The 27,470-nt window shown below is 36.8% G+C and overlaps 2 protein-coding genes across 4 annotated transcripts in view; both read right to left on the bottom strand.

Moving 5' to 3' along the window:
* Positions 1-1,186: 1,186 nt before the first annotated feature.
* Positions 1,187-6,481, bottom strand: gnat1 (guanine nucleotide binding protein (G protein), alpha transducing activity polypeptide 1). The gene is made up of 9 exons (XM_051712312.1): positions 6,242-6,481; positions 4,791-4,833; positions 4,168-4,309; positions 3,528-3,685; positions 3,244-3,372; positions 2,768-2,897; positions 2,461-2,614; positions 2,120-2,331; positions 1,187-1,998 (listed from the first exon to the last, which is right to left on the bottom strand). Exons 1-8 carry the CDS (start codon positions 6,345-6,347, stop codon positions 2,141-2,143), a joined length of 1,053 nt encoding a protein of 350 aa, XP_051568272.1. The 5' UTR covers positions 6,348-6,481; the 3' UTR covers positions 1,187-1,998; positions 2,120-2,140.
* Positions 6,482-7,645: 1,164 nt separating this feature from the next.
* Positions 7,646-27,470, bottom strand: part of LOC127449106 (semaphorin-3F-like) — a 67,977-nt gene continuing 48,152 nt past the window's right edge. For 2 of the 3 annotated variants that reach the window (XM_051712276.1, XM_051712277.1), the window contains 11 exons: positions 23,826-23,965; positions 22,369-22,483; positions 15,823-15,892; positions 14,813-14,957; positions 14,488-14,710; positions 13,704-13,792; positions 13,500-13,541; positions 13,156-13,313; positions 12,558-12,625; positions 12,266-12,399; positions 7,647-11,801 (listed from right to left, as the gene is read on the bottom strand). In XM_051712276.1, the coding sequence (XP_051568236.1) occupies positions 11,367-11,801; positions 12,266-12,399; positions 12,558-12,625; positions 13,156-13,313; positions 13,500-13,541; positions 13,704-13,792; positions 14,488-14,710; positions 14,813-14,957; positions 15,823-15,892; positions 22,369-22,483; positions 23,826-23,965 (1,619 nt within the window). In that variant the 3' untranslated portion in view covers positions 7,647-11,366. Of the gene's footprint in view, positions 11,802-12,265; positions 12,400-12,557; positions 12,626-13,155; positions 13,314-13,499; positions 13,542-13,703; positions 13,793-14,487; positions 14,711-14,812; positions 14,958-15,822; positions 15,893-22,368; positions 22,484-23,825; positions 23,966-27,470 lie in introns of all 3 variants that reach the window. The other variant, XM_051712275.1, reaches the window with a different exon arrangement.

Below are 27,470 nucleotides of genomic sequence, written 5' to 3'. Positions count from 1 at the left end.
GTCATTGTAAGGGATTACGAGAATGTTGTTAAGATTAGAATAAAATGTATTTGCTGTTACAAATTATAGTATACTTGGGGCACATAAAAGTGATATTCTGGGTTGATTTTATCAGATCAAGTGTTAGGATTAATGTTGAAAACGTTAATCTATCTGTTGGTTTCATTGTGATTTAACTTCCAAGTACTTGGTCAAGAAAGACCAAAGTGGATGTCTACACTGTGTATTTTATCAAATTAAAATTAAATTCATGTCTCAGCAAAGGCAAAAATAAATGTCCTTGTTTTTCGCATGAGAAAGTGCTTAAGTCGGTTAATGTTATCACCAATATTGTGACAAAATTACAGCCCTGTGATATTTAGGAGATGTAGATGATGATTATCTTTGTTTTTTAAAATATTTTCTACGTACAGAATTCAAAGCCATTAGAATTGATCCAAGTCCTTTTCAAGGCAAGTCAGTCCACTCGGCAGCAATCTTTGGAATGCTCCCGGGCAGCTATTTGCGACATGTGGCATAAAAGTACAGCTTCTATCTACTTGAATGGGGAAAGACCGAAATCTCCAAAACCTCTGGTCAGGATTACAATCAAAAAACACATTTAAAATCAGAAGTAAAATCTGAGAACTATAGTATCATAAAGTGTGCTGCTTTAGTTCAGATAACGGAAAAAATACGCTCTTTTTCAGGCTGGTTCAGCCAATTCGCATGCACGTTCTTGAGCTGACTGGCAGTCGATGCCTTTATCTAAAGGATGATTGGTTCTTTTACCTGTAAGGCAGGACTTCCTTTTTTACATCCATTGGCCATTGTGTGTTTCAATTTCTCCCATTCATTTTAATACCAGTGGTCCATCTCTGCTAAACTGTTTCTGAATATATTCTGTAAAGCGTCTGGATATACTTGTCAACTTCACAAATCAAATTTTGCACCCCACTTTTATGTCAAATTATTAAGCTATGGTGCAAACACCCCAACATCCTATCACACTGTAGATCCAAGAAAATTCATAGTAAAAGAGATCTCACATTTGACATCTCATATATCTTCACATACTGTATGACATCTCAAATTGACATTGTTGAAATGATTGTTTGGATAATCATCGGTTGCATTGTAATTTAATGCCACTTCTCCTATTTGTAATACTGTTACCAGGACAGTGAAAGGAAATACACTAGGTCCATTCCTTTCTACAGAAGCTTTATTCATTTAGTTTACATTTGCATGGTTGTTTAAACTTTTGTAGGCAATTGTGCCCTTTCAATCAATGTTGTAGTTTAATCAAGTCAATGTTTCTTGATCTGATTTAATCAAACATTGTTTTCTTTGTTGCTGAGCTATCTAACTGTGCTCCTGAGCTAAGCAGCATAAAGAAGTAATAATATATGCTATCATTTCAAAGTCATCCACCATTAATTGAGATCTTGGAACATAACATTGTATAACTCCTCTGCAAATAAAATAAACTTTGTATTGCAGTAAACTTTTCTCAAACAGCTTAAAGTAGCAACTTTGCACAGTTAGTAACTGCTATAACATGCTAATTAGTCATTTTGAAATACTCTGACTGTGGACTTCATAGTGGACTCTTGCAAAACATTATTATGTTGAAGTGCATATGCAGGCGTTTCTGAAGGTAAGTTATTTGGTTTGCAGCTGCATCATGTAGTTTTACACCCCAGTTTTACTTGCGAGCCAGGTCTTCAATCTGGGCTATGCTGCATAATTGTTATATAGTAAATTAATTGCTGCTATGAATATGTGTTGGGCTTCTGGTATTTAATTGTGCAATGTATAGTGTGTGTTTAATCAAATTTATGACCTAACTGCATCAAAATAGTTTCCTTTCTTAGATCCAATCCATTTAATCCTGTTGTGTGTACTTATGTGTGGGTATGTATGTGCATCGGACAATTCCTCATGACCCATGGAGAAAAATAGGCTACATGCGGCAATGGGCCAGTATTGGGTGCTGTTGATCATGGAGCCACTCCACTAAAAGAAAAAGATAGACTTTCTCAGTCTCATGCAAATGATGGGATGTTTGATATGATACCAGTTACAAAATATTCTAATAATTGCTACAACAACGCAAAATTCTCAATAGTTATCTCACCTCGTCCCATATGTGGCCTGTTTAAAAGAGACCACAGTCCTTGAGATTTTCTTTGATGATAATGTCTGTTACAGCATCAAACACAAACTTGACGTTCTCTGTGTCTGTGGCGCAAGTCATGTGGGAGTAGATTTCTTTGACGTCTCGTCGCAAATTCAGATCTAAAAACTGCAACTTTATGTAGTTACCAGCATCCTCGTAGGTGTTGGGACCTAAGAGGAAATGCCATTGCTACTGGTTAAACCGAATGGTTTTCCAAACTACTCAAGAGAGCCTGTTAAATAGGTTGTTGCTTCTATTTTGGTTTCTGTTGCAAGGATTGATGCCATTTAAGGTCTTACCATCATAATCGGGGAAGCACATACTCAGATGAGCTTTCTTGATCTTCTCCGTGAAGACGTCCTTCTTGTTGAGGAAGAGTACAATGGATGTGGTGGCAAAGTAGCGGTGGTTACAGATGCTGTTGAACAGGTGAAGACTCTCATGCATTCGGTTCTTTGGTTGACAGAAAAGGAGAAACAAGAATTGTGTTACCCAAAAAGCTGAACCACAGCCCAAAGGAGTTTTAAGTACATTTATTGAGCATTCAAACACTTTATGGGAAGTGTAGCCTCAAGATTCATTTGTGGTCCACAAATGGCGACCTACCACTTCATCATCCTCCACCAGGACCATGTCGTATGCACTTAGTGCAGCAATGAAGATGATACAGGTGACGCCCTCGAAGCAATGGATCCACTTCTTTCTTTCCGAACGCTGACCACCCACATCAAACATCCTGTAGACCAGGAAGATCAGTTAATAAAAGCCAGGGCCAGTTCTTGGATGCAATCTTTGGGGGTATTTTGGCCTTTAGGGTGGGCCTTAGGTTCTCTCTTCGTCTGAGCAGGGGAGCCCCCCCTTGGTCGTTTCACCATCCGACTGGGGGGCGGGGCACAAGGAAAATCTAGACCTGGCCATGATAAGAGCTATGGATTTGTCATAAGTGCTGTATTGGAGAGGTTTGTCTGTCTAATGCAATTGTTTCTGCAAAGGATTTCTACTAGGGCTCTTCTTAAGATGGCGAAGACATTCTCATCATTGAGAAGGCTAATTGTATTTCAGTATATATTGTTTTAGTCTACCTGAAGTTGAGGTCCTTCAAGGAGAACTGGGTCTCAATGATACCAGTGGTTTTAACTCTTGATCGCAGCATGTCCTGTTCGGTAGGGACATAGCCAGGCAGGATCAACCTTTCCAGGTCATTTAGATAGCTTTTAGAAAAGAATAAGGGAGATGCTGAAGCATAATTCATGAAATGCTGAATGAAGTTTACTTCAGAATTAAGGAATATCCTATGCTCCATATTTCATAAGTAATGTCATTGCTTGTTTTGTTATCAAGTAATTGACTATTTAGGGGGACATACTATCCGGCAGAGTCGTTCAGCTGGTATTCGGAGGCTCTGTCAAAGCATGCCTGGATGCCTGAGTCCTTCCATAACCTCAGGATGATTTCAGACAACTCCTTTGGCATGGTGCCTTCCTCAATGGTGTCAGCTAAGTGCATCAGCTTCCTGGCATCATCCTGCAACCAAACAGGTAAAATAATGACACTTACTTTGGTTAGCAGTGACCGTACATAATTAGCAACACTTTTATATCTACATTTCTCAAAAGCGAGAACTCAGATAACAGCTAGGACAAGATTACTCCAGATAGGGGGTCATTTTACTCCAGCAGTGGTTTAAAATGGCCCTTTTTCAAGATTTGTAATTTTGTGCTATGAGAACTAGTTTAGTAAATGTTTATTTTCTGTGATAATATATTGGATGATGCATCATCATCCTGTACATCCTAAACTTACATCTCAATACTGTTTGTTTATTTTAAAAGTAAATGCACATTGATATCTTTCCCCAACTTCCGCTGTTGACATGTAGTTCAAATGCAAATTTGAAAGTACAAAAATATCCCAGATTATAATTCACCATATATGTATATTATGTAACATTCCTTAAGAACGTTTGAACATTGAATAAATAGTACTTTAGTTAGAAATTCCAGCACCTGTGCAGCGGCGTCTCCATATGAAATGTTGAGTGTGGTCATGGCCCTCACAATTGCCAAGATTGACTGCATAGTGTTGCTGTAGATGATAGAAATGAACTCCAAACTCTCTTCAAGGGAGTAACCATCTTGGTGAATAATTCTATGATGGGAAAAGACAAGTTTTAATTCATTCATTCATTCGTTACACGGAATGTTACTGTAATTAATAGTAAGTATAGTCATGGATCATTAAATATCATTTGGAAGATTTTTTTTTTAATAACAATGTATACAGTATTTATAAAGCATTAGTTTATAGTTAATGAATTATTTATAAATCATTGTTCCTACATTGTTATTACATAGAGAATATATGAATAGTATGCTATTCAATATCATTTTCTGTGCAAATAATTTATTATTGTTTAATAAGTTCATGTAAATTTATAAAGTGCATTTATACAATTAGAAGTTTCACATTTCTGCCTTTAAACTCTACAAAAAATTTATCACGTTCACAATAATGTTGGAAAATTAATTGAGAAATGTATCAATAAACTAATGCTTTACAAATACTTAATACCGTGTAGTTATTATAAAGTGTCATTTTATTGTCACGCTGTTGTATCCTCAGAACTTACTTCATCTGTTTGACAATTGTGCTTTTCCCTGATTCACCAGCACCTGAAAGGCAGATAGTAATTGATTTAGTATATTATGTGGGTGTATAAGTGTACTTCATTTAGTGTGAGGATTCACTTGAATTCACTGCTGCAAATCTAAATGGGGAGCAGTGCATAGAGTAACGGCTCTGTGAAAGTAATGTAAAATAAATATCAGCCACTGGGAAATTTCTTTCAACTGGCTAGGAAGAAATTTCAACTAGGAAGAATGTGAAAGCCTAATTAAAACCAGAATCCAGTCTATAAAACCTGTTCACAATTTATTGTAATTTTAGATTGTTCAGGTTATCTTTATAGATGGAAAAAATAAACATTTCATGAGACCAGAGACAAACTACATCATTATTTTGAAAGGGTCTGATGGATAGTAAGATAACATTTCTGAAATTGATTATGTGCCTAATTATGAGTCTGCTGATTTGACAGAAGACAACTCAGCACTGCATTCTGTCAAAAGTCTCTCGAGACTGCCTCCGTTGACTTAATTACTGTTTGTTTTAATATGTCTACATTTTGCCAATGGCTAGAGAGGGGGTACATTTAATAAGTTTGATATTGACTAAAAGATATAATGTGCATGTTTTTGTGAGAAACACACTCAAAAGATCTATCCCACTTTAAATGTCTGCAAGTTTATATATATATATCATGAAATAGTGGCATTCTTTCACTTTATTTCTTGTTGATTCATATTTCCATAATTTTTCACTCATTGCTCCAATATGACTGAAAGACTCTCCTCTCCTCTCCTCTCACTTGTTTATCTTTTGGAGGATTACATTAAGAGGCTTGGGACTTATTATTCTTGTCTTAAGCTCCTCCAAGCTTTATGTCCCATAACCCTGACCCATATCAACTCTCGTACACAGACAAGCTGAGTGTGGTTATGATGAACAGAGAAATTTACATTTTACATGCAAACATGAAATATACAGTATCTTCAGTCTGACATGCAAAGTTATCTTTGAATAAATTGTGTTCTGCTTTGTACAAAGATTACTATATGATCCAACATTGATGAGTTACTCTTTTATTTAATACAGTTGATTTATTGTGTTTCCTATTTATAACACAAATGTATGCTGTGAAACAAATAAACATGTCCATCTTAAAGTGGAGGGTTTTGATATAACAAACAAATTTGATCTGTGAAGCACTTTAGATATCTTTCTTAGATCTTTAAGAGCCCTAAATATGAAGTTATTGCTTGTCTCGTCGTAAATTCATTGATCTCAAACTATGGAGGCAACTGTTCTGAAATCAGTCTTCAGGTCTCAATATAGGCTCTACTATATTTTATGAATCTAGCAAATAAGCTTTTCACAGTCTGAAGCACAATTCACTTTAACTACAGTAATTTGCCACCACAGCTCCACTGAGCTCAATAGGGTCCAATCATGTGTTGTTACCTAACAGCAGAAGTTTGACAGTCCTGGCATCTTTGTCGGCATCCTCTTTCAGCTTCTTCTCAAGCTCCTTGGAGTGCTTCTCCTCGGCGCTTGCCCCGGCCCCCATACTGACTCTTGATTAGGGGAAAGAAGTCCTTCTGGATGACCACTTGCTTGCTTAGAGGCCTCCAGGTGCTGTCAGCGATACAGTTCGCACCTCAACTGGCACCTGCTTTGCTTTGGTGACCTGGTGAATTGTTTCGAATCTTTCGAGGGGGATTTTGGGGATGTCTCTGACCACCTGGGCTAGTGGGGCCAATGAAGAACAAGGACAGAAGGCACCCAAAGGGTGGAGAGGTCATCTGAACTCGGATTTAAGGAGAAGGTGCTGTGCTCAGCAGAAGGGGATAATCTGGCCAGGGGCTTCACAGGCAATAGGGCAAACTATGAAGCCTGTTTGTAGGTGTGATAATTTGATGTTACAAATATTAGCATTTTTTGTCATTGTGTTAACAATGATGCCTTATTCAACGAAAAGTAGAATTTACTCACCATGGCATACCAGCTAGAAGTAAATAGGTCAGTCATGTATGACCTATGTTTGATGTGTTTGTATTTGTTTCCTTCAACTTGAAACGTCCTGGCATTATGTTTTCCTATGTGCGCTGATGGCTATATCTGTGTTTAGATGTTGCATGATATAATGTTGAAATTGCATCTCTATGCCCTAATACTACAACACACATCAAAAATGTGGGACTCACTTGACTGAATTTATGTTTCTTATGAAAAACAGTTTGATCTAAAGGCTTATTGGGAAAATATGCCTGTAAATTTCTTTACAAAACTAAAATGTAAATTTTTAAATGCATGAGTTGAACTGGATAGTGGAGGAAAAGTAGGCAGCAGATGTCCAACATGCATGGACATTCCCTGGGAATATTGTTTAAACAGCATTCCAAGTGGATGCCTCATGAAGAGTGAGTATTCATTATTATGCAAAACTGTAATCTAGAAGCATATTGGCAATTTGGAAAAAGCTACAATATGAAAAAGTCTAGGTTATTTATTCTATTTATTTGATAAATACTTCAATTTGTGTTATTTCATAGTTTATGACTTTACCATTATTCTAAAATATGTAAAATAGTAATAATAAAGAATGAATAGGTGTTTGCCAATTTTTCCTGGAGTGTGTTCTATTTTAGTTCTTGAAAAGAGGAGAATCCATTTCTTGATTAGCATCGGGCAATCTGACCTCTCAGCGAGAGTGCTCTAAAATTAACCCAAATAGAAAGATACATTTGATACCGAACACTCCATGAGTAATTATAATCTTACTTTCCCGCTGTAGTCATCAGGATCAATTCACACATTCCATGCAGTGAACACATTTAAAGAGCTTTAGTCTTTTACCTGACAGATCTTATTGACCTTAATCTGAAGATGGACAGATTTTAATCCACAAGCATCACAGGTGACAGTGATATGGAGACAATGACACATTCTTCTGTGTTTCAGGAAGAAGTGTACGGAACCATTAAAATAATAAAATGTATTTTATGCAGCAATTAATCTGATTGGACAAGTAGTTGTTAAGAGTACTGATTGACCTTAAAATAGCACTGGATTGTTTAATTGTTTTTTCATTAATGTTTCTGTGGTCAAAGCGTTCCACAGGTTATCAGTTTGTGCGTTGCTCAGTTGATGCTGCTTTGGTTTGTTGTGGAACCGCTTTTGTTGGCGCAGTACAAATTTAAATAACTGGCCAGATTGTGTCTTAACATGTACATTACTCAAAATTAACTTCTTGTTTATGGAACTGTTGAATAAAAGCAATATCACCCTTGCAATTATAATGTATAATTATAAAAAAACATTCTGACTGAATATGCAACAAAATATAGGTTACCTGAGCAACATTTCTGCAGAAAGGCTTTGAACAACCTATATTTGTTATAAAATATATAACTTTAATTAGTCAACGACAATGATGGAAAATAAAACAAATAAAAATACATTACTATAACATTAACCGCCCATAACATCTAATTCTAGAGCTTTTTTCACATTAGATTATCCTAAAAAAAAAAAAAAAAGACAAGAGGACAAACCACAGTGATGAATAATGTCTTAAAAATGAAGAACAAAAGAAATGTACAACAGTTATTTCAATCTGCCCATTTGCTATGTGTTAAAACAAATCACAGAGGTGAAACACATACAAGTTAATTGTGCTTGATTCCATCACTTATTTTGGCAGAGTCCTCTGTCCTAATAAATCAGTCTCTCTGTTTTACATTCTCTCTCTCTCTCTCTCTCCTCTCTCTCGGTCCACAGACATCTACACAGCAACATATCCAGAATATGACTACAAATCTGTACAGTACAAATACATTTCATGCAAACTCAATTGAGTCCCCTTTAGTTTAGTTCCAGACGATGATCTCTTATATAAAGCCCAAATAACCTAATAATGTAGAGGTGCTTGCTTGGACGTTTTTACTGAAAACGTTCAGAGAGGTACCCAAATAATATTCCTGATAGCCTGCTTTAAACAATTCCTATTGGCAAAGAGACAGACAGGTTCTAAACCCCAGTCTGATATAGCTTTTTTTTTTCTTTGCGTGCAACAATACATATTTAAATGAAAAAAAAAAGTATTAACGTGTCAATGAACATACTGTACAGAAGGCTGTCATAAACAATCAACCGAATATTTTAACACACAAAAATGACTTATACTGTATATAACACATTAGCATAACAACATATGGAAGATCAAGAAGATTAAAACATGAGTATTTTCAATGATATTAAAGTGTTTCTTTTTGCCTTTTCAAGGTCTCTAGAGAGGTCACAGAATACTAAGGTTTCCTTGATCTGTACATCTGCAGAATGTGAACATGTGCTCAGCTGAAAGAGTCCACTAAATGTATGACTTTACAATGAATTCTGTCGCAAAACCTTGTGCAGTCACGTCATAGCTCTGGTATCAAAACGTCAAGTGCAGTCAGACTGTCCATCATCCAGTTAGTGGTATATACACCAAATGCTTTATCATGATAACAGTCGCACAGTGTGTTAAGACAAGGTAATACTATTGTAATAAATATATTTAAAGGGAAGTAACAATGATAACAAAATATTTGCACAGATCTATACACATTTTTTATTTTCTCTTTTTGTGTGTGTGTTCTATTTCCATACAAAGATCTCCACAGAATCTAACTATGTACAGCCTACAATAAATATTATAGATTTTCAAAAATGCAATGTTTGTTTTCTCTCTGGTCGGCATGGTTATGGTATACCTTGGGTGCTTCTCATTTCTTAAATTGAGCATCCTCGTTTCCCTTCTTTGTGAAATGTGAGGTCGAAGGAATCAAAGGTGAATTTATAAAATGAATATCCTTGCTCATTCAAGCGCCACTTTAAAGCAAAATCTTTGCGCGGCTGTATTAAGTTGCTGCTAAGTTATGTTGTTGGAGCTTGATAAATGAAAACATTCTCAATAAATCCTATAAAGCAAGATGCACTGTTAAAGTACAGTATGTACAATATTTGGTTTATTTAAATCGCAAATGTAAAATGTGACTTAAAGCGTTGTGCCAGATGACTTCCACATAATCTTTATTGCAAGCCATTTTGACATTTAATCATGTGTAGGATATGAATTATAGATATCTACAATACATTTTTTTAATTAGTTGAAATGTTTATTCTTAATATCACCACTGGAACTACTACTAGTGAAAATGCACATTTTTTAGATCAGTAATTAGGTTTGCACTAGTAAAAACTTTAATTCTTGATAATAAAAAAAACAAACAATTATGCCATTACTTGCAGAAACACACATTCTTTAAATTACAAATGGAATTTCAACCAGTAAATGCCGTTATTTTTTATATCTGTAATTGCATTTTTACTAGTAGAATTTCACGAAGATTTGTCATTCACTCCTGTTAAAAAAGCAAATACACATATCTATATTTAATTTCTTACTAGTTGAAATTCCAATTTCACATTTCAGCAATGTATTACTTACTAGTAAAACTGCAATTTTTATATCAATAATTACATTGTTTCAACTGCAAATGTGTATTCCTGATATTAACAATTTGCTAATTACAATTTATACACACACACACACGGTGATGTGGTTTTGTGGTTTTCACTAGTGGCAATGTTAATTTTAGATATCTACCATGTTATTGGTACTAGTAAGAAAGCTTATTAAGATATATATAATTACTCTTCAAATTACTATAATCAGAAATACATTTCCACATACCTGAAACACCAAATCTAACATGTTGAAATCCATTTACACATATAAAAAATAAGCATTTCACTAGTTGTAATTCAATTGGTGATATCAAGAATGGATATTAGTACTAGTAACAATGTAATTATTTATATAAAAAATTCTAATTTTTACTAGTATCCTTATTACATGTTAAGTACATAGCTGATATGTGAAATTGAAATTTAGAAATTAATTATAGATATCTGTAATTGAGTTTTAAAAAGGAGAGAATTACAGATTGTTGTGAAATTGTACTAGTAAAAATGTAGGTACCTCAAAAATGACATTTTTTACCAGTTGAAATTCAATTTTTGATCATTTTTTATAAGAATTAGTTTTCCAAAAAGTAATTGTCATTTTTTATATCAAAAATTAACATTTTACTAGTGCAAACCTAATTACTGATATTAAAAAGAAGCATTTTCACTAGTAGTCATTCTATTGCTGATTTCAAGAATTAGTATTTCAACTAGTGAGAACTGAATTGTATACAGTATATCTATAATTCATATCCTACACGATTAAATGTCAAAAGGGCTTGCAATAGAACCTGCATTTATTCTCTCCTAGCTCCTCAGACAGCTTCCTCTCTCCTCAGTTCTTACAGAACCTCCTTGCAATGCATTTAGAGAACTCATATGTCCTTCATGACTTCCATTGATTTTAGGGTCACAGGCTGGAGGACAGAGGAGTGAGGAAACCAGGAAGCATCAATTAGTCTTGAGAAGCACCCCTTGAATATTTCTGTGGTCACTTTGAAGTCAACCTCAAAAGTAGGGTTATAGAGTGTGTAGGGGGAAATCTCCTTTAAGAAAGATTGGATGCTTCCCCCTCTCATGTCTCAGCCATGCTGCTTTGCTCCTGGTGATGCCTCCTATTCCGCGGCTTCCGTAGCTCCTTCTGTGCTTCCTTGAAGTCCTTCTTCTTGTGGGCATGGGCTGCGGGGTCGTCCCCCATCTGCCAGTAGTCCTGACAGTATTGGTTGATGAGGCCCATCTCGGGTTGGCTCAGGATGGCCAGTAAGTCTTTGTACTGCTCGGCGCTGGGCGTCCAGGCGCTAGACTGGAGAGGAGGCGCAGCAGGCACGGTGGATTCGGTCTGGATGCTGTTGACAGTGCGGGCGGAGAGAACCACCAGCTGCAGTTTGACCAGCGTGTGTTTGAAGTTCTTCTCAGTGGAGATGCACTGGTACTCTCCTCCATCAGACAGCTGGAGAGAGTGCAGGAGGAGACCCTGCTCTGTGCGGACTACACGGCCATCAGAACGGATCTGATACACAGTTAATACACAAATAATAGTTGTCAAATAAGCTTTTAATAGTTCATTCAAATAGTTCTGCGATGTGACAAATTAATTTAGCCATATACATATATTTAATGTAATGTCTATCAATTAATATGAGGTCAGTGGTAGTAGTGATACCTGCTTTAGAAGGCGCAACTAATAATTAGCTGTTTAAATAAAGTACAGCTCATCACATTACAGGATACTTCTATCAAAACTTCCCACACACACCAATAGAAAAGATTCAAAATGAAATTATTAGTGGCTAAATAACACAATTTTTGTTACATTAATTTAGCCAGAAAACATTATTTAGCCCCCCCCCCCCCCTATTATAAATAATAATAATAATACAATTAGCAAGAAAGCCTGCCCCCACCTCTGGAAATGAATGCATGATTTGAATTTTTATGTAAAGGGCAAAAGGTGAGCCATTATATCACACATACCTCCCTTTTCCTATAACTGTTTTCTTTCTGGAAATGCCACTTGATTGACACATGAGGAGATCTGGCCTGGCACTCCAAGAAAGCTGTGCTTCCTTCTACTCCATACTGGACCGTCTCCAACGTGTTCTTATTGGCTGGCAGGAATTAAAACAAAATACTATCTAAAACAATAACCAAATTCAAAAGGAGCTCTTTTACTCTTTCCAAAACAGCAAACAAATTTTTGCTCATCAAAAAAAAAAAAAAAAAAAAAAAAATGTGTATATATATATATATATAATTTCCCCCTCACCATTGGAGTTATAGCCCCTGCATTGTCTGATAGGGTTGCCATACTTTACATCTTGTCTCCGACTCCGCCTACAGGATTAAAACCACCAATAACAAGTCAGGAAATTAGTTCCAACAAATCTTGTTAAGCTTAAAGGTGCACTCAGTAATTTTAAAATCATGACTACTATCATGACATACAGACTCCAGTCATATCAGTAACCTTATAAAAGTTATTTTGTTATACATGGAGAGGGTCCCCTCATGGGAGTTGCCATGTTAGGATCACATGACCAGCCAAATACTACTCGCTTAATCCCAGTAACTGCCCTGTTATTGAACACTTTCACTCGTGGATTAAATTAATAATGTCCACTGTGAATAGTGAATTTGTACGATGGCCTCTGTGACTATTGATTTTGAATGATGCTGCATCAACGCTGCTAGGTGTCACTTTTAGTCCAAGATTACATAATCTTGAGTTACTGGAGTGTACCTTTAAATTTAGTCTGAAACTTATAACCTGACATACTTTACTAATTTTGTTATGACTTAACAATAACATACCTAATAATATACAGAAGCAAATATCTACATATAGATACTGTATACGCACACACCTTTTTTGGTTTGCTGAGTAGCGAGAGCAGGATTTGCCATCCCACGCACAGTATGGGTCTCTGGCCAAACAGCAGTCAGCACAGGCCTCTCCGTACACATCACACCTGTGCAGAGCCAGATGAGTGACACCCACTGCTGAACTCACATAGAGCTGTTGCTGTACCATGAGAAAACAAGAAAGAATGGGGTTTTTTTTCATTTGAAACAATCTCACGTAATGATTCCTTATCCATTAAGAACTCTAGATTCATTCCAGTTGTTATATCTTAATAGTTATTAATAGTTATTCATATTTAGAATTTGTTTTTTAATTTGCATTTTACTTTCTGAATCCTCAACTTACTCGTTTTGGGGAAATCTTCATAGCAGTTATTGGAGTTGGAACCTGTAATAAAAAAGGGATAATATATATATATATTTAAAATGAAAAACAAACATGATCAAACAGATAAAAACAAGAAGTATGAATGTTCATGCTGTTGTTCTTAATGTGTAAAAAGATACAAGGTGATAAAAAGGAATAAAAACAGAAATAACGGGATCTTACTCTAAAGACTTCCACCTCCTCCAGAACTAGTTCTTCAGTCTGAAGATCATCTCTGGGCAGGACAATCACTTTCTGAACTGTTCCTCTATCTGTAAATGATGAGAAGGAATTTGTCAGAAACATTTACCACAGAATTTATTAACCTACAAAAAACCTTAACTGTTTTAAGGAATGTAAGAATGAATTTTGAAAATCTCTCTTTGACTTACACTGTTATAATGTTCAATATTTAAAATATATATTTGCATACTAAAAAGCAATTGATATTATATAAAAGATATAATAAAGATAAAATGTTAGCATAAATAAATAATTGTCTTATATATTGTCATTGTACCAAATGATTGAAATAGTATCTGTAAAATATTATCCCCAAAAATGCAGATTTTGTATTTACATGTTAGTTCTCATGGTTAAAAACTATGGCTGTTAATAGAATAAAATAATAATGATTAATTAATCTCATGATTTTCAACCAGTTTTCAAAGCAGAATTATTATTATTATTATTATTTTATTTTTATTTTTTTTATTTTTTTGTTAATGTCAAACTTTGTTCCCCCTACATTTCTACACTTATATTTTAAATTTTCTGTGGACCCCCTAGTACTCCATGGACCCCAGTTTGAAAACCACTGATCTAAACTATTTATCCATCTAAATTAAACATAACTAGCAGTATTTCTATATTTGTTTAAATATATAACAGGACATTTTTTTTTTTTTCTTTTTTTTTTTGGTATGTTGCAACAAGCCCCCTTGTGTGTGTAGATGAGAAAATTTACCTGTTCCTAAGAAAAGAACTTCATAGTTGCCATCTGCTGCAGCCACTTGATCCACAGTGATGGTGGTGAATTCATAATCCACATTGGTACGGACCACCAGGGGGCGCTTCTGGACTGGATAAACAGCATTGAACATAGTCGGATGGTTCCTCATGAAGTTAATCACCTCGTCTGGGTAATCTTTGGTTGACTTCATATTAGGGGTGAAAGTCCCTCCAGGACACTGTAATTAGAGGGGTTAGATTAAGTTCTTGCTTTTATGTATCTAAGATTGACCAACATAAATACATATTATTTTTACCAAAATGTTACTTATGATACTCACTGTCCCTGGCCGAGGATAAGGAATTTTACCCTGGTAGGCCACCCACTGGTAGTTTGGCCCTTCTTTATGAGCAAAAGGGCCATTGAAGACCATGCGCACATCAGCCATTGAATACACACATACAGCTGAACCTTTAAATACTGACCTGGAGATGAAGAAAGAGTCACAAGAAATAGATAGACACAGTATTAGACCAAGTAAGACCAGTTAGATGTTGTAATGTGATGTATGTTATATCTGTGATGTAAAATGAAGATGTACTGAATAAAATGTATCTTTTTAGTCCAAAACATACAGTACACACACACACACACACACACACACAATATTTCTTCATCTCATTAACACAAATACACAGAGAAAAGATACAGAGAGAGAGAGAGAGAGAGAGAAATAAGAGACAGAATGACAGAAAGAGCTGTGAACGCACATGCAGTCGATGGAGAGAATCTTCACTATTAGCACCAGGATTGGTGTTTTTGGATTTAGAGAGCTCAGACAGAGCCCGAGGGCTTCGCCGATTCAATCTAAAATCCACAGCGAGACTGTGAATTGTTCTACACAAACACACTTACACACTGCTTTGTGTATTACACTGGATGATTAGCATGTAAACTTCATCTAATACGTCTACAGCTTCCTCTGAGGCCAGTTGTGTAATATTTCTATACGTATGAATATCGCTTCAAACCACATCTGATAGTGGTGGTATTATGTAGATAAGTCCTTATGAGAATATCATATCTCAGATTCACAGAAAGCTGCTTTCCTTTGTACTGTTGGAGGAGTTGTATCATCTGCCAAACACTTGTTTTTCAGTATGCAGAAACAGTCTTCAGGAGGGGTGAAATGGGGGTGTTGCCCCTGTGGGCAACTGGAGTGTGAATATGAAAGAAAATCTATTCAAGCTCCATTGCCAATCTGATAAGCGCTGTGATTAGTAAGAGGCATTGAGGAAAATTGAGGATTGGATCTCGTACTTAGGAAGAGACCGTTGTGAACTTACGTACCCAGACACGGAGAACACGCCATAGATGACGGGATTCTTGGTGTCTTGAGTCTTCTGGATGTACACGTCCTCTAAAAGAAAGATTGGATTACTGTAGTTCCTGGATTAAAAGACACTTGGGCAGCATATTAATTAGTATACTTTAACTACACAATAGAAATTCTTGAGGTCTGCACAGGCATAAAGTTAAAGCAGAAACCCAGCCCATACCTGAGACCATGTAACCTTACCCAACCTGACCGGTACTTTCAAATTTTAAGCCTGATCCCGAAATCGCTCACACTCTTCATAATTTCTTCTCCAAGCAAAAATTTGTTGCAAAGGATGTATTTTATTTTTCCATTGTAGGTTCATTCCTGACAGTATGGTAACAGTAAACATACACAGTTTTAACAAGGCACGGTGGCCCCTTAGCACACCAGATCAAAAGGAGAAAAAAAAACATTGGCTTACACTGAATCAGCGTGACATCTGCGCAAAGAAAAAAGCAAGATGCAGCGCAGAGAGGTGTTTTTTTTTAGTTTTTTATTACTGAAGTTCTTTTGAACTTGTCCAATAAATGCGGCGGTCCTGCACGAGATGCTGAAAAAACAGCGAGGTGTGGCACAATAGTCAACGGACATCCGTCCAGCGGCGAATCTTAGCTTAAAAAAAGAAAAAGCTAGATGCAGCTCAACCAATAAAACAGAAAGCAGGTGTCTCGAGATGTGTGTTTTTTGTTTAATTGTAGTTATTTTTAACTTGACACAGTGTCCCCGGTCCTGGGCGATATGCTAAAAAACAGTGAGACGTGGCGAATAAGTCAACAGACGTCCGTCCAGCACATGTTTACATAGAAAAACAATTGAAAAATGGTGCAAATGAATGGAAAAATATGTTTGGTGTGAACAGCCCCTTACTCGTCTGTTCACGTGTGTCTATCAGTAAGAGTGCTTGCATAAAACAAGTTATGTCAACATCCGTCAAAATAATATTATATATTACATAAATGTAGTCTAATATATATATATATATGTAAACTCAGCAAAAAAAGAAACGTCCCTTTTTCAGGACACTGTATTTTAAAGATAATTTTGTAAAAATCCAAATAACTTTACAGATCTTTATTGTAAAAGGTTTAAATAATGTTTTCCACGCTTGTTCAATGAACCATAAACAATTAATGAACATGCACCTGTGGAACGGTCGTTAAGACACTAACAGCTTACAGGTAGGCAATTAAGGTCACAGTTATAAAAACTTAGGACACTAAAGAGACCTTTCTACTGACTCTGAAAAACACCAAAAGAAAGATGCCCAGGGTCCCTGCTCATCTGCGTGAACGTGCCTTATGCATGCTGCATGGAGGCATGAGGACTGCAGATGTGGCCAGGCCAATAAATTGCAATGTACATACTGTGAGACACCTAAGACAGTGCTACAGGGAGACAGGAAGGACAGCTGATCGTCCTCGCAGTGGCAGACCACGTGTAACAACACCTGCACAGGATCGGTACATCCGAATATAACACCTGCCAGACAGGTACAGGATGGCAACAACAACTGCCCGAGTTACACCAGGAACGCACAATCCCACCATCAGTGCTCAGACAGTCCGCAATAGGCTGAGAGAGGCTGGACTGAGGGCTTGTAGGCCTGTTCACCAGCAACAATGTCACCTATGGGCACAAACCCAACTTCGCTGGACCAGATTGGCAAAAAGTGCTCTTCACTGACGAGTCACGGTTTTGTCTCACCAGGGGTGATGGTCGGACTCGTGTTTATCGTCGAAGGAATGAGCGTTATACTGAGACCTGTACCCTGGAGCGGGATCGATTTGGAGGTGGAGGGTCCGTCATGGTCTGGGGCGGTGTGTAACAGCATCATCGGACTGAGCTTGTTGTCATTGCAGGCAATCTCAACGCTGTGTGTTACAGGGAAGACATCCTCCTCCCTCATGTGGTACCCTTCCTGCAGGCTCATCCTGACATGACCCTCCAGCGTGACAATGCCACCAGCCATACTGCTCGTTCTGTGCGTGATTTCCTGTAAGACAGGAATGTCAGTGTTCTGCCATAGCTAGCGAAAAGCCCGGATCTCAATCCCATTGAGCACGTCTGGGACCTGTTGGATCGGAGGGTGAGGGCTAGGGCCATTCCCCCCAGAAATGTCCGGGAACTTGCAAGTGCCTTGGTGGAAGAGTGGGGTAACATCTCACAGCAAGAACTGGCAAATCTGGTGCAGTCCATGAGGAGGAGATGCACTGCAGTACTTAATGCAGCTGGTGGCCACACCAGATACTGACTGTTACTTTTGATTTTGAACCCCCCCCCCCACCCCACCTTTGTTCAGGGACACATTATTCCATTTCTGTTAGTCAAATGTCTGTTGAATCTTTTTATGTTCATACAAATATTTACACGTTAATTTGCTGAAAATAAAAGCAGTTGAATGTGAGAGGACGTTTTCCTTTTTTGCTGATTTTATATATACAGTATATGTACAGAATGTACTGAATATAAATACTGAATATATATATATATATAAATATATATATTTTACATATTATATTGTATTAAATATATATTCAAAATATTAATTTTTTCATTAATTACAAACCAGAACCAAACTTTAAGTTACACTTCAAACACACCCAAAACCTGACAGTTTGTCAGGTCCCGTCAGGCTCGGGTTGGGCAGAAGGCCTCTAAAAAGTACATAATTCACTGGTGATGGGAAAGTACGTACTTTTAAGTGAGCAGCATCCCTTTTTGCAAAATGTTTGCATTTATTTTTAAGTCTTAGCATGTAAGTGTTAGCACTGAAATTCATTATTACTAAACTTTTAAATTAATACATTTAAAAACTGCAGTGGTATCTTCAGCCTTACAGTCATTGCCGCTTTTGTAAAACAAAAAGTTAAAAGAGAATTGCCACAAACTTCTGTTGCAATGCGCAGTTTTAGCACACTTCGAAAACCCTCGGAAATACAGTAGTATGCTATTCAGGCAGCTTTGGTATACAATTTTTTACTTATGTAAATTTCTGCTGTGTCTTACTTATTAAGTGCAATAATGTGTTCGGTCTAAACGGCCCCTTATAATCTAGTTCATTTTTAGAAAAATTTAGAATTGTGTTAGACAATTTTTGTTCTTGATAAGTCAGTGAGGTACACAGAAAGCTACACAGAAAGCTAAAAGCCTGCAAGTGTGTGCGTGTGGTCATGTCAGTCATATGTCTCATTGTAGTTTTATCACAAAACACACTGAATTCAGAGAATGGGCTAAAATGCAAAAAAAAATTATTTCTCCTTTTCTTTCTCTTTGTTTTGTTTCCAGCTTGCTTTTGTCCCCTTCAGCACATATTAACCCCAAAGGATAGTCTGCTAGCCAAAATGAGAAAGATGGAAAAAGGCCATTGGGAGAAATAGAGTGAAATGGGCAGAGCGAGTTTTTGGGTTCATCATTTACCGTGACCGTTTGAGGAACATAGTACAGGGGAAGAGAGAGGTACATAAAGAAAGGGTGGACTAAAGTAAAAGGACAAAAGGACTGAGAACAAAAGGAAACACAGATATTTTACATAATAAGTAGGACAGTGTGAGGTAAAAGAACAGACAGATGTTCCATCAAAAACAGAAAGATGACATAAGAGGGATAGTCACAGCTAAACATACTAAGTAATCAATTGATGAGGGAAAATCCCACACTACAAGGCCGTTTCAGAGAGCAAACCTCTCTCTCTCGCCAAGCCACAAAATACAAGCCATAAAAACCTCAGTGCCCCTCAGAGAATAAGCTAAAACATCCAGTCAAAAACTCCACTGACAAATCCATTCCTCAAACATAGTGAATGACAAACCGAAGTGATAAAAAGAGGGCAGAGACAGGGGAAAGAGTCCTGAGGGTACCTTGTGTGCTATGTTACAGGGAGCTGTCAAGTGAACCAAACCTGGAACAGTCGCTTTCCCGATTTAAAAAGCAATAAAATTGTAGCATTCATGCATTTACAGTACATTCGTTTGCCTCTCAAGTGTGACAGAGGCTGTTACAGCTGATTTATCAGCCAATCCTATTCTGTCCTGTCAATCAAACTCTCCCACACTGGGAAAGACTTCAATTAATGTAAGCCTGTTCAGATGCATCTTGCAGTTTACATGCAGGCATTAATATGAATATTATCTCACACGTGTGCACATAAAAACACAAAAAGACATACATTATGTTCTGGCAGTTTAAGCACATATCAAAACCAAGGCTGTCAAAATTAACTCGTGCAACTAATTCACTTTCATTGCATCTTTTTTCCATACAATGAAAGTGATCGGAGACCACCGGATACATCGGATAAGGATGACAAACAATGTATGTAATATCCTAAATTTATTTAAATTTCGGTTGGAAAGCACCCTTGCGCTCCTTCTCTCTCTCTCTCTCTCTCTCTCTCTCATCTCACCCACACACACACACACACACACACACACCATACAAGCTACCACCGCAAATTAACCATATAAAACAAAGACACTGGTTAAAGTAAACTGATTAAGAACGACAAAACATTTCTAAAATATCCTACATTTTTATCAATTTCGGTTAAAAAGCGCCCTTGTGCTCCCTCTCTCTCTCATCTCGCTGCACTACAAACAAAGCCGCAGCCCCACGACTTGATCGATACAACAGTTTATATTATCCGAAATAACTTTTTATATGTGCAACTTTTAATGTTTCAATGTATTTCACCATAATCAACCTCACATAGTTATAGTGGAAAGTACCGTCATGCTCCCCTTCTCTTTCGCTCTCACACAAACTCTCTTGTGAGCAAAGTCAGCACACCCCCGTGACTCTTTGGATTGTAAACAGTTTTTTAGCAATGGGAAAGGTGTATACAAAAATGTGACACTCGTTACTGCTGACAAGTATACTTAAACTTAAATCTTGGTAATTTGAAGTGATGATATTCCTGATGAGAGCCGCTTCAAACACTGGTAATTCCACTCGCGATCTCTCTCAGTTTCTCTCTTTCTCTCGCTCTCTCTCACACACACACACACACACACACACACACACACATATTTCTTGTTACTCCATTGCTGAAAAGCAGCGGATCCTCCGTTGCTAGCACTAAAGTGATGTTTTCGAACTAGCAACAAAGGCTTGAGCTGTATTAAAGCTAGATGCTGAATCTGTGGCTGAAGAAAATAGTTAGACTCACAAGAGTGTTTTAGGGACGAAAACCAGGAAATGTTTTGATATAAAAACCCTGAACGATGTCTTAAGGTATGGTAACTGTGGTATAAGCAGAATAATAGACTCTGGCCCATTGAATTATTGAAATGCACATGAGGTGTAATGGCATTACCACTTTTTCCTTACATATTATATAAATATATTTATGTATATATTATTTTGTTTTAGTTTTTTTTTTTTTAAATGGAATTATAGTAATTATTTTATATATAATAATATTATTTAACTTCAGATCAGAAACATAATTTCTTCTCTTTACACTGTTCAGTCCTTCAGTTCTTTTTCTGATTTGTTCTTTTTTTTTTTATTAAAGCCTAATTTATCAAATAGAACACCATAAGAACTTCAATTTCACACTCAGAACGTCTTACCTCTATATATTCCTCTCAGGCCCTTGTGGCACTTCACGCTTAAGCACAAATGCTATACACCGCACACACAGGAAAGGGAGGAAATTACTTTTTCCAAGTTCTACTCTCTGGAGAGACATATCCATTGAACCATCAGACACAAGCACTCTGCACAAATGAGCTATATCATGCCCTGTTCCTGAAATAAGAGTCCTCTTATTTCAGAGAATATAGCGAGAAAATGAACAGAACAGAAAATAATTGTGCCATGGGTGAACACCTAGCTGTGTAAATTGAGTCAATCAAATACTAAAGCTGTTTAAGTTCATATTTTATATACAGTATGTCATGTCCAGAAATAAAGGACACATGGATGAACAAGAGTGAAAATGTATTAAATATTCAGGCGTATACAAACAAAAAGGTACCAAAAAATATAATGGTATATAGTTGCTTTCTGGGCATATACCATGGTAGTTTATGAAGTACCTTGGCAGAGACAGCTTGGCTCATAAATATTATTAGATGACATAGTAACCCTAACTAATTTGCTGAAAGGCAGGTAAGTGGGTGCTAACCATAGGATAAATACTTACTGTCTGCGTGTTTATTCAGCTCACTGCTGATGCAACAGGTTGGCAAAGGCTTCTGCTTGGTTTTAAAGTTGTCATTTTACGTGGCCAGCTACAATTTTTATTTGACCCCTATTTTAAGAGTAGGAGGGTTTTGTGCATTTAAGTTGAGCACTTTTAAATGAAAATATAAAACAAATGTAATTTAATTTAATTAAATACAATCCTACAGGGAAATTTAAGAAGGTCTTTGCAAAAATGACATCTCAAAATAAGGGTTCTGACCTAACAACATTAAACCAGATTTGCTTCAGTTAAGCATTATCTAATCTAGATTAATTGTCAATATGCAAAATCAATTCAAAACTACAGCTCCAGTAAAACAGAGACTTACGGAGCTCATCGAAATGTGTCTCAATGCCGTCTGAGCCAGACACAGAGCAGATAAGTCGAGCTTTCAGGAAGGTGCTCCATTTATTCACCAGACAGCAGTGTCCTCCGTCATCATTCTGCAGAGAAAGAGAAGTCATGTCAGCCCTAAATAATTCACTGTCAGACCACACAAATTCTAGGTGTTAGGAACTATTTGATGGATGTCTATTAAACACAGCAACACCTTGCAACCTGTATCTGTAAAAAAAAAAAAGAAAAAGAAAGAAAGAAAGAAAAAGAAAAAAGGCATTTTCACAAGTCATAGCTGAATCTAACACAAGAAATATCATTTTTGATGGGCTGTCGTCCCTCAAAGAAATCTCAGTGCTTTATATCAATATCTATCCCTCTCTCAGGGCTATTTCTGTGGGTTTGCATTAACTGGCTGTGACTGGGTTGTAAACATTGGCTTTGAGCACTGCTCAGCCCCATCTGCTATGGACGGACGCCAACTTAAATAATGAGACACAGCAATGCCCGAAGACCAGCCGCCAGCAGCTACCCACACACTACAAACATGCCTCCTTGATTCACATTAGAACGGTACAAAATAACTAAGAAACAAGCGATTACTCATGTAGGAGGCGTTGGACAATGATGGTTCATGATGAGATCAGGGATCTGTCAATCAGCAGTTACATTCTTGCATTGCATTTATGTGCAGACAAGGTTTCATAAGAACACCTGGTGATTGAAAAGTTATATTGGTATTAGGGATGGGGGGGAGGGGGGGGTGTCGATTTACAAATGCATCTTTTTTTTTTCTCAAACGATTTTGGATCGATGTACAAACATTTGTTATTTACATTTTAAATTACTTAATAATTCTGTTAACTGAAAAATCATCAGGATACATGTTATGCATTGTGAAACACGAAAATGCCACACAGAGTGCGGTGCATCTAGGGGCATAATGCGCGTTTATACTGTAAAGGAAAAAAGGCTGAATAAGATTTATTGTACAACAATTAGAAGAAAACAAACAGTCAATGTTCTCTATCTTGAACTATATATTAATTTTATTTATATTTTCTTTCACACAACACATATTTAACAAAATCACTCTTAAAATGCAGGCCTGAGTCCTGAAAAATGTAGGGAGTCAGTTCAGTTACAGAATGAGGTTGTAACTCTCCTTTATAATCAAACTGTGTGTATGTGTTAACATGGATATATTTATCTTGTGCCAACATAACCATTTAATATAGTCTTTATGCAGAATCTTTACACATAATTTGCCATTTACTCACTACAGTAGATTTATATGTCTACGTTGTTGCTGAAAATCAAGTTCTTTCGAGAAATGTTTTGCAATCAGTTCATGAATCCCGTGTCTAAAGATTTTCCCCTAATTGCTATGCACATGAGAATGATTTGACGTTATTCAAGTTAATTGTCTCTGTCTGGTTTTGCTCTCACCAGACAGATTCTGCCAATCCGGGACTGAGCCATGGGAGTCTGACCCATCTCAGAGGCCTTCTCACGGAAGAAGAAATACAGCTTGTCGTCATTCTTTTCTGCACTGTCAGGAATGAGTTGAGCATGAACAAATGTTGGATCTGAAAGAGAGAGAGAGGGAGTGAAGGAAAAAAATAGAGAGGGGAGAAGGTGAAAGGGGATGGAAGAAATTAAAAGAAAAGAACATGAAAGAAAGACAAAAAAAGGATGAATCATATTTGGAAAACAAAGCAGTGAGCAATAAAATGGGAGAGCAGAAGGACCATATTAAATAACTCACTAGAACTTCAATTCAGTTCACTAGAAGTTCAAATACTGTGGTAAGTGCAACTACTGAGAACTGTTTGATGACCTCTTTCACTGTTATTCTCTCATTCATAACATGGAACAGTCACATGTGGGGTGTCTCTGTGTGAAATCTGTGATGGTTGTCATAGCAGACACTCATGACTGCAAACGCAAAACTTAAGTATGAACTCTGATGGGAGCCAAGAAACAGGGGTCACGCTTAATACAAGGTGGAAACCCTGTCTAAGCATTTAAGGATTAAGCGTAACTAAGCTGTGGGAGATAGCTTTTTTATGTATTTTCATAACAGTTCTTTTCAGAAGTATGAACTGAATGAAAAAGATTGGGCTCCAAACATCTGAGACCACTAGTGAAAATGCTTCTATTTTGCATTTTCCAAAGTTAAAGGTGCACTCAGTATTTTTTTTCTATTCAAAGACATGAATTGCAATTTTGCAATATATGTAGGAAACCATGACCACTCACATTAAAATGAAGACTTCAGTCATATCAGTAAAATTATAAAATCTGTTTTATTCTACATGGAGGGTCCGCACATAGGGGCTGCCATGTTAGAATCACATGACCAGCTGAATACTACTCTCTTAATCTCAGTGACCATCCTGTTAATTGACACTTTCACTCATTGATTAAAGTAATCATGGCTGACTGTGAATAGTACATTTATAAAATGGCCTCTGAAACTGAAAACTATTGATTTTAAATTATGCTTCATCCAAGCTGCTAGGTGTCAGTGTAAGTCCAAGATGACACAAACACAAAAGTTACTGAGTTCACCTTTAAAAAAAAAATTGAATTGAAAATTGTATTATCAGCATAACAATTTGAGTGGAAATTTGAACTGAAATTGCTAATGAATTTCAGAATTTCTAGTATTTGCTTTAAGACAACATGTACTCAAGCTGGCACGGACTCCAGAAATTTGAACTAAACCTGATGATCCATGATATCCCAGCATGATTTGGGAATGATTCAAAGTGCATCTTGTGTGCTTCAATAGAAGCAAGGAAATATGAATTGTTGTACAAAGTAGTTAAAGGTGCACTAAGTAATTTTTCCCTCATTAAAAAAGTTATGCTCCTCAAGAAATGAATTATAATTTTGAAACAGAATGAAATCATTAATGCTCACATGAGATAAACACCATTCATTTCAGTAATCTTAATCTTTAAATCTACATGGAGAGGGTCCCTTCATAGGGAATGCCATGTTAGGATCACATGACCTGCCAAATACTACTCACTTAACAGAAACCACACTGTTATTGGGCACTTTCACTCATGAATTGAATTACTCATGGCTGACTCTGAGCAGTGAATTCATACAAAAGGCATTGGTAACATTCAAACTATGGATTTGAATGATGCTGATCTACACCCCTAGGTGTCAGTGTACGTCCAAGACAGCACTCATAAAAAATTCTGAGTGCACATTTAACATGTTCAGTGTAACAAATCCCTGATTTTCAATGTGGCCTCAGACTTTTGAAACTCACTGTATACTGCAAGTCTAGCCTACAGAAGGTAGAATGATCAGTGTTGAATATTCATATCTGGCACTTTCCCCACAAATATATATATATATATATATATATATATATATATATATATATATATATATATATATATATAGCTCTGGAAAAAGAGACCACTGCAAAATTATCAGTTTCTCTGGATTTACTATTTATAGGTATGTGTTTGAGTAAAATGAACATTTTTGTTTTATTCTATAACGTACTGACAACATTTCTCCCAAATTCCAAATACAGTCATTTAGAGCATTTATTTGCAGAAAATGACAAATGGTCAAAATAACAAAGACTTTGCAATGTTTTCAGACCTAGAATAATGCAAAGAAAACAAGTTCATTTTCATTTTTAAACAACACAATACTAATGTTTTAACGTAGAAGAGTTCAGAAATCAATATTTGGTGGAATAACCCTGATTTTAAATCACAGATTGCATATGTTCTTCTCAACCAGTCTTTCACATTGCTGTTGGGTGAATTTATGCCACTCCTGGCGCAAAATTTCAAGCAGCTCGGCTTTGTTTGATGGCTTGTGGCCATCCATTTTCCTCTTGATCACATTCCAGAGGTTTTCATTGGGGTTCAGGTCTGGAGATTAGGCTGGCCATGACAGGGTCTTGATCTGGTGGTCCTCCATCCACACCTTGATTGACCTGGCTGTGTGGCATGGAGCTTTGTCCTGCTGGAAAAACCAATCCTCAGAGTTGGGGAACATTGTCAGAGCAGAAGTACGTTTTCTTCCAGGATAACCTTGTACGTGGCTTGATTCATGCGTCCTTCACAAAGACATATCTGCTCGATTCCAGCCTTGCTGAAGCACCCCCAGATCATCACCAATCCTCCACCAAATTTCACAGTGGGTGCGAGACACTATGGATTGAAGGCCTCTCCAGGTCTCCATCTAACCATTAGACGACCAGGTGGAGGATCGGTGATGATCTTAATTTTTTTTCCAGAGCTGTATATATAAATATATATATGTTCTTAATTGGTATTTTTTGTCTTTTTTCCCCAGTGTAAATGTCTAAATAGTTTTAAAACAAGATATGTTTACTTGACAAGCAAAATGGCTTAAGATATTAAATATTGTCTTCATTGAAATCTGACAAAAATTAGTAAATTCTATGCTTACAACAAGTTTATTTTTCTTACGCTATTGGCGTGTATTTTTTATGTATTTTTTTTATTTTTTGCTTTAAAGGTGCAGTATGTAACAATTTTCATGAAATATTCGCCTTTTTTTTTGTAAATGTGTGAACGGCTTGTAATGCAAATTAGAAATGCGAAGGGAGCGGGTCGGTTTTGCCGGGAAAATCCAAAGGATGTGACGTTTATGCGCGCTCCCGAAAGCCTTGCCTCAGTGCTTCTCTTCCGCAATTCAACAGCGACAAATGTCTGCAACACTAGGTAACGTTATCTTAGAGATGGAATCTAGCAAACGTCCGGCTCCCAGCACAACATCGACTCCTACACAAATTCCGAGTAAGCCAAAAATACAAAAATATTTATCTACTGAATCCCATCTGGCTAAGCTGGAACGTGATCGTGGTCGAGCGAAAACTAGAGTGAACATCGGCAGGACATTTGATTCCTGGAGGGACCTTCTTTCGGTTTTGGGGATCAAAACCGACTCTGAATTGGCGTTCTTCTTATTGGACAGGTAAGCTTACAAAACTGCAAAGCATGTGAAATATAGTGCCATAAGGATTGATTTCCTGACCGTGACTTGGTTATACAGAAAATATATACATTCTATTGTTATAAAACA

This window comes from Myxocyprinus asiaticus, chromosome 12 (assembly GCF_019703515.2).
Source record: "Myxocyprinus asiaticus isolate MX2 ecotype Aquarium Trade chromosome 12, UBuf_Myxa_2, whole genome shotgun sequence".
In the NCBI taxonomy this organism is placed as follows: domain Eukaryota; kingdom Metazoa; phylum Chordata; class Actinopteri; order Cypriniformes; family Catostomidae; genus Myxocyprinus; species Myxocyprinus asiaticus.
The sequence above is the reverse complement of the archived record's forward strand: the minus strand, read 5'-3'. Positions and strand labels throughout refer to the sequence as shown.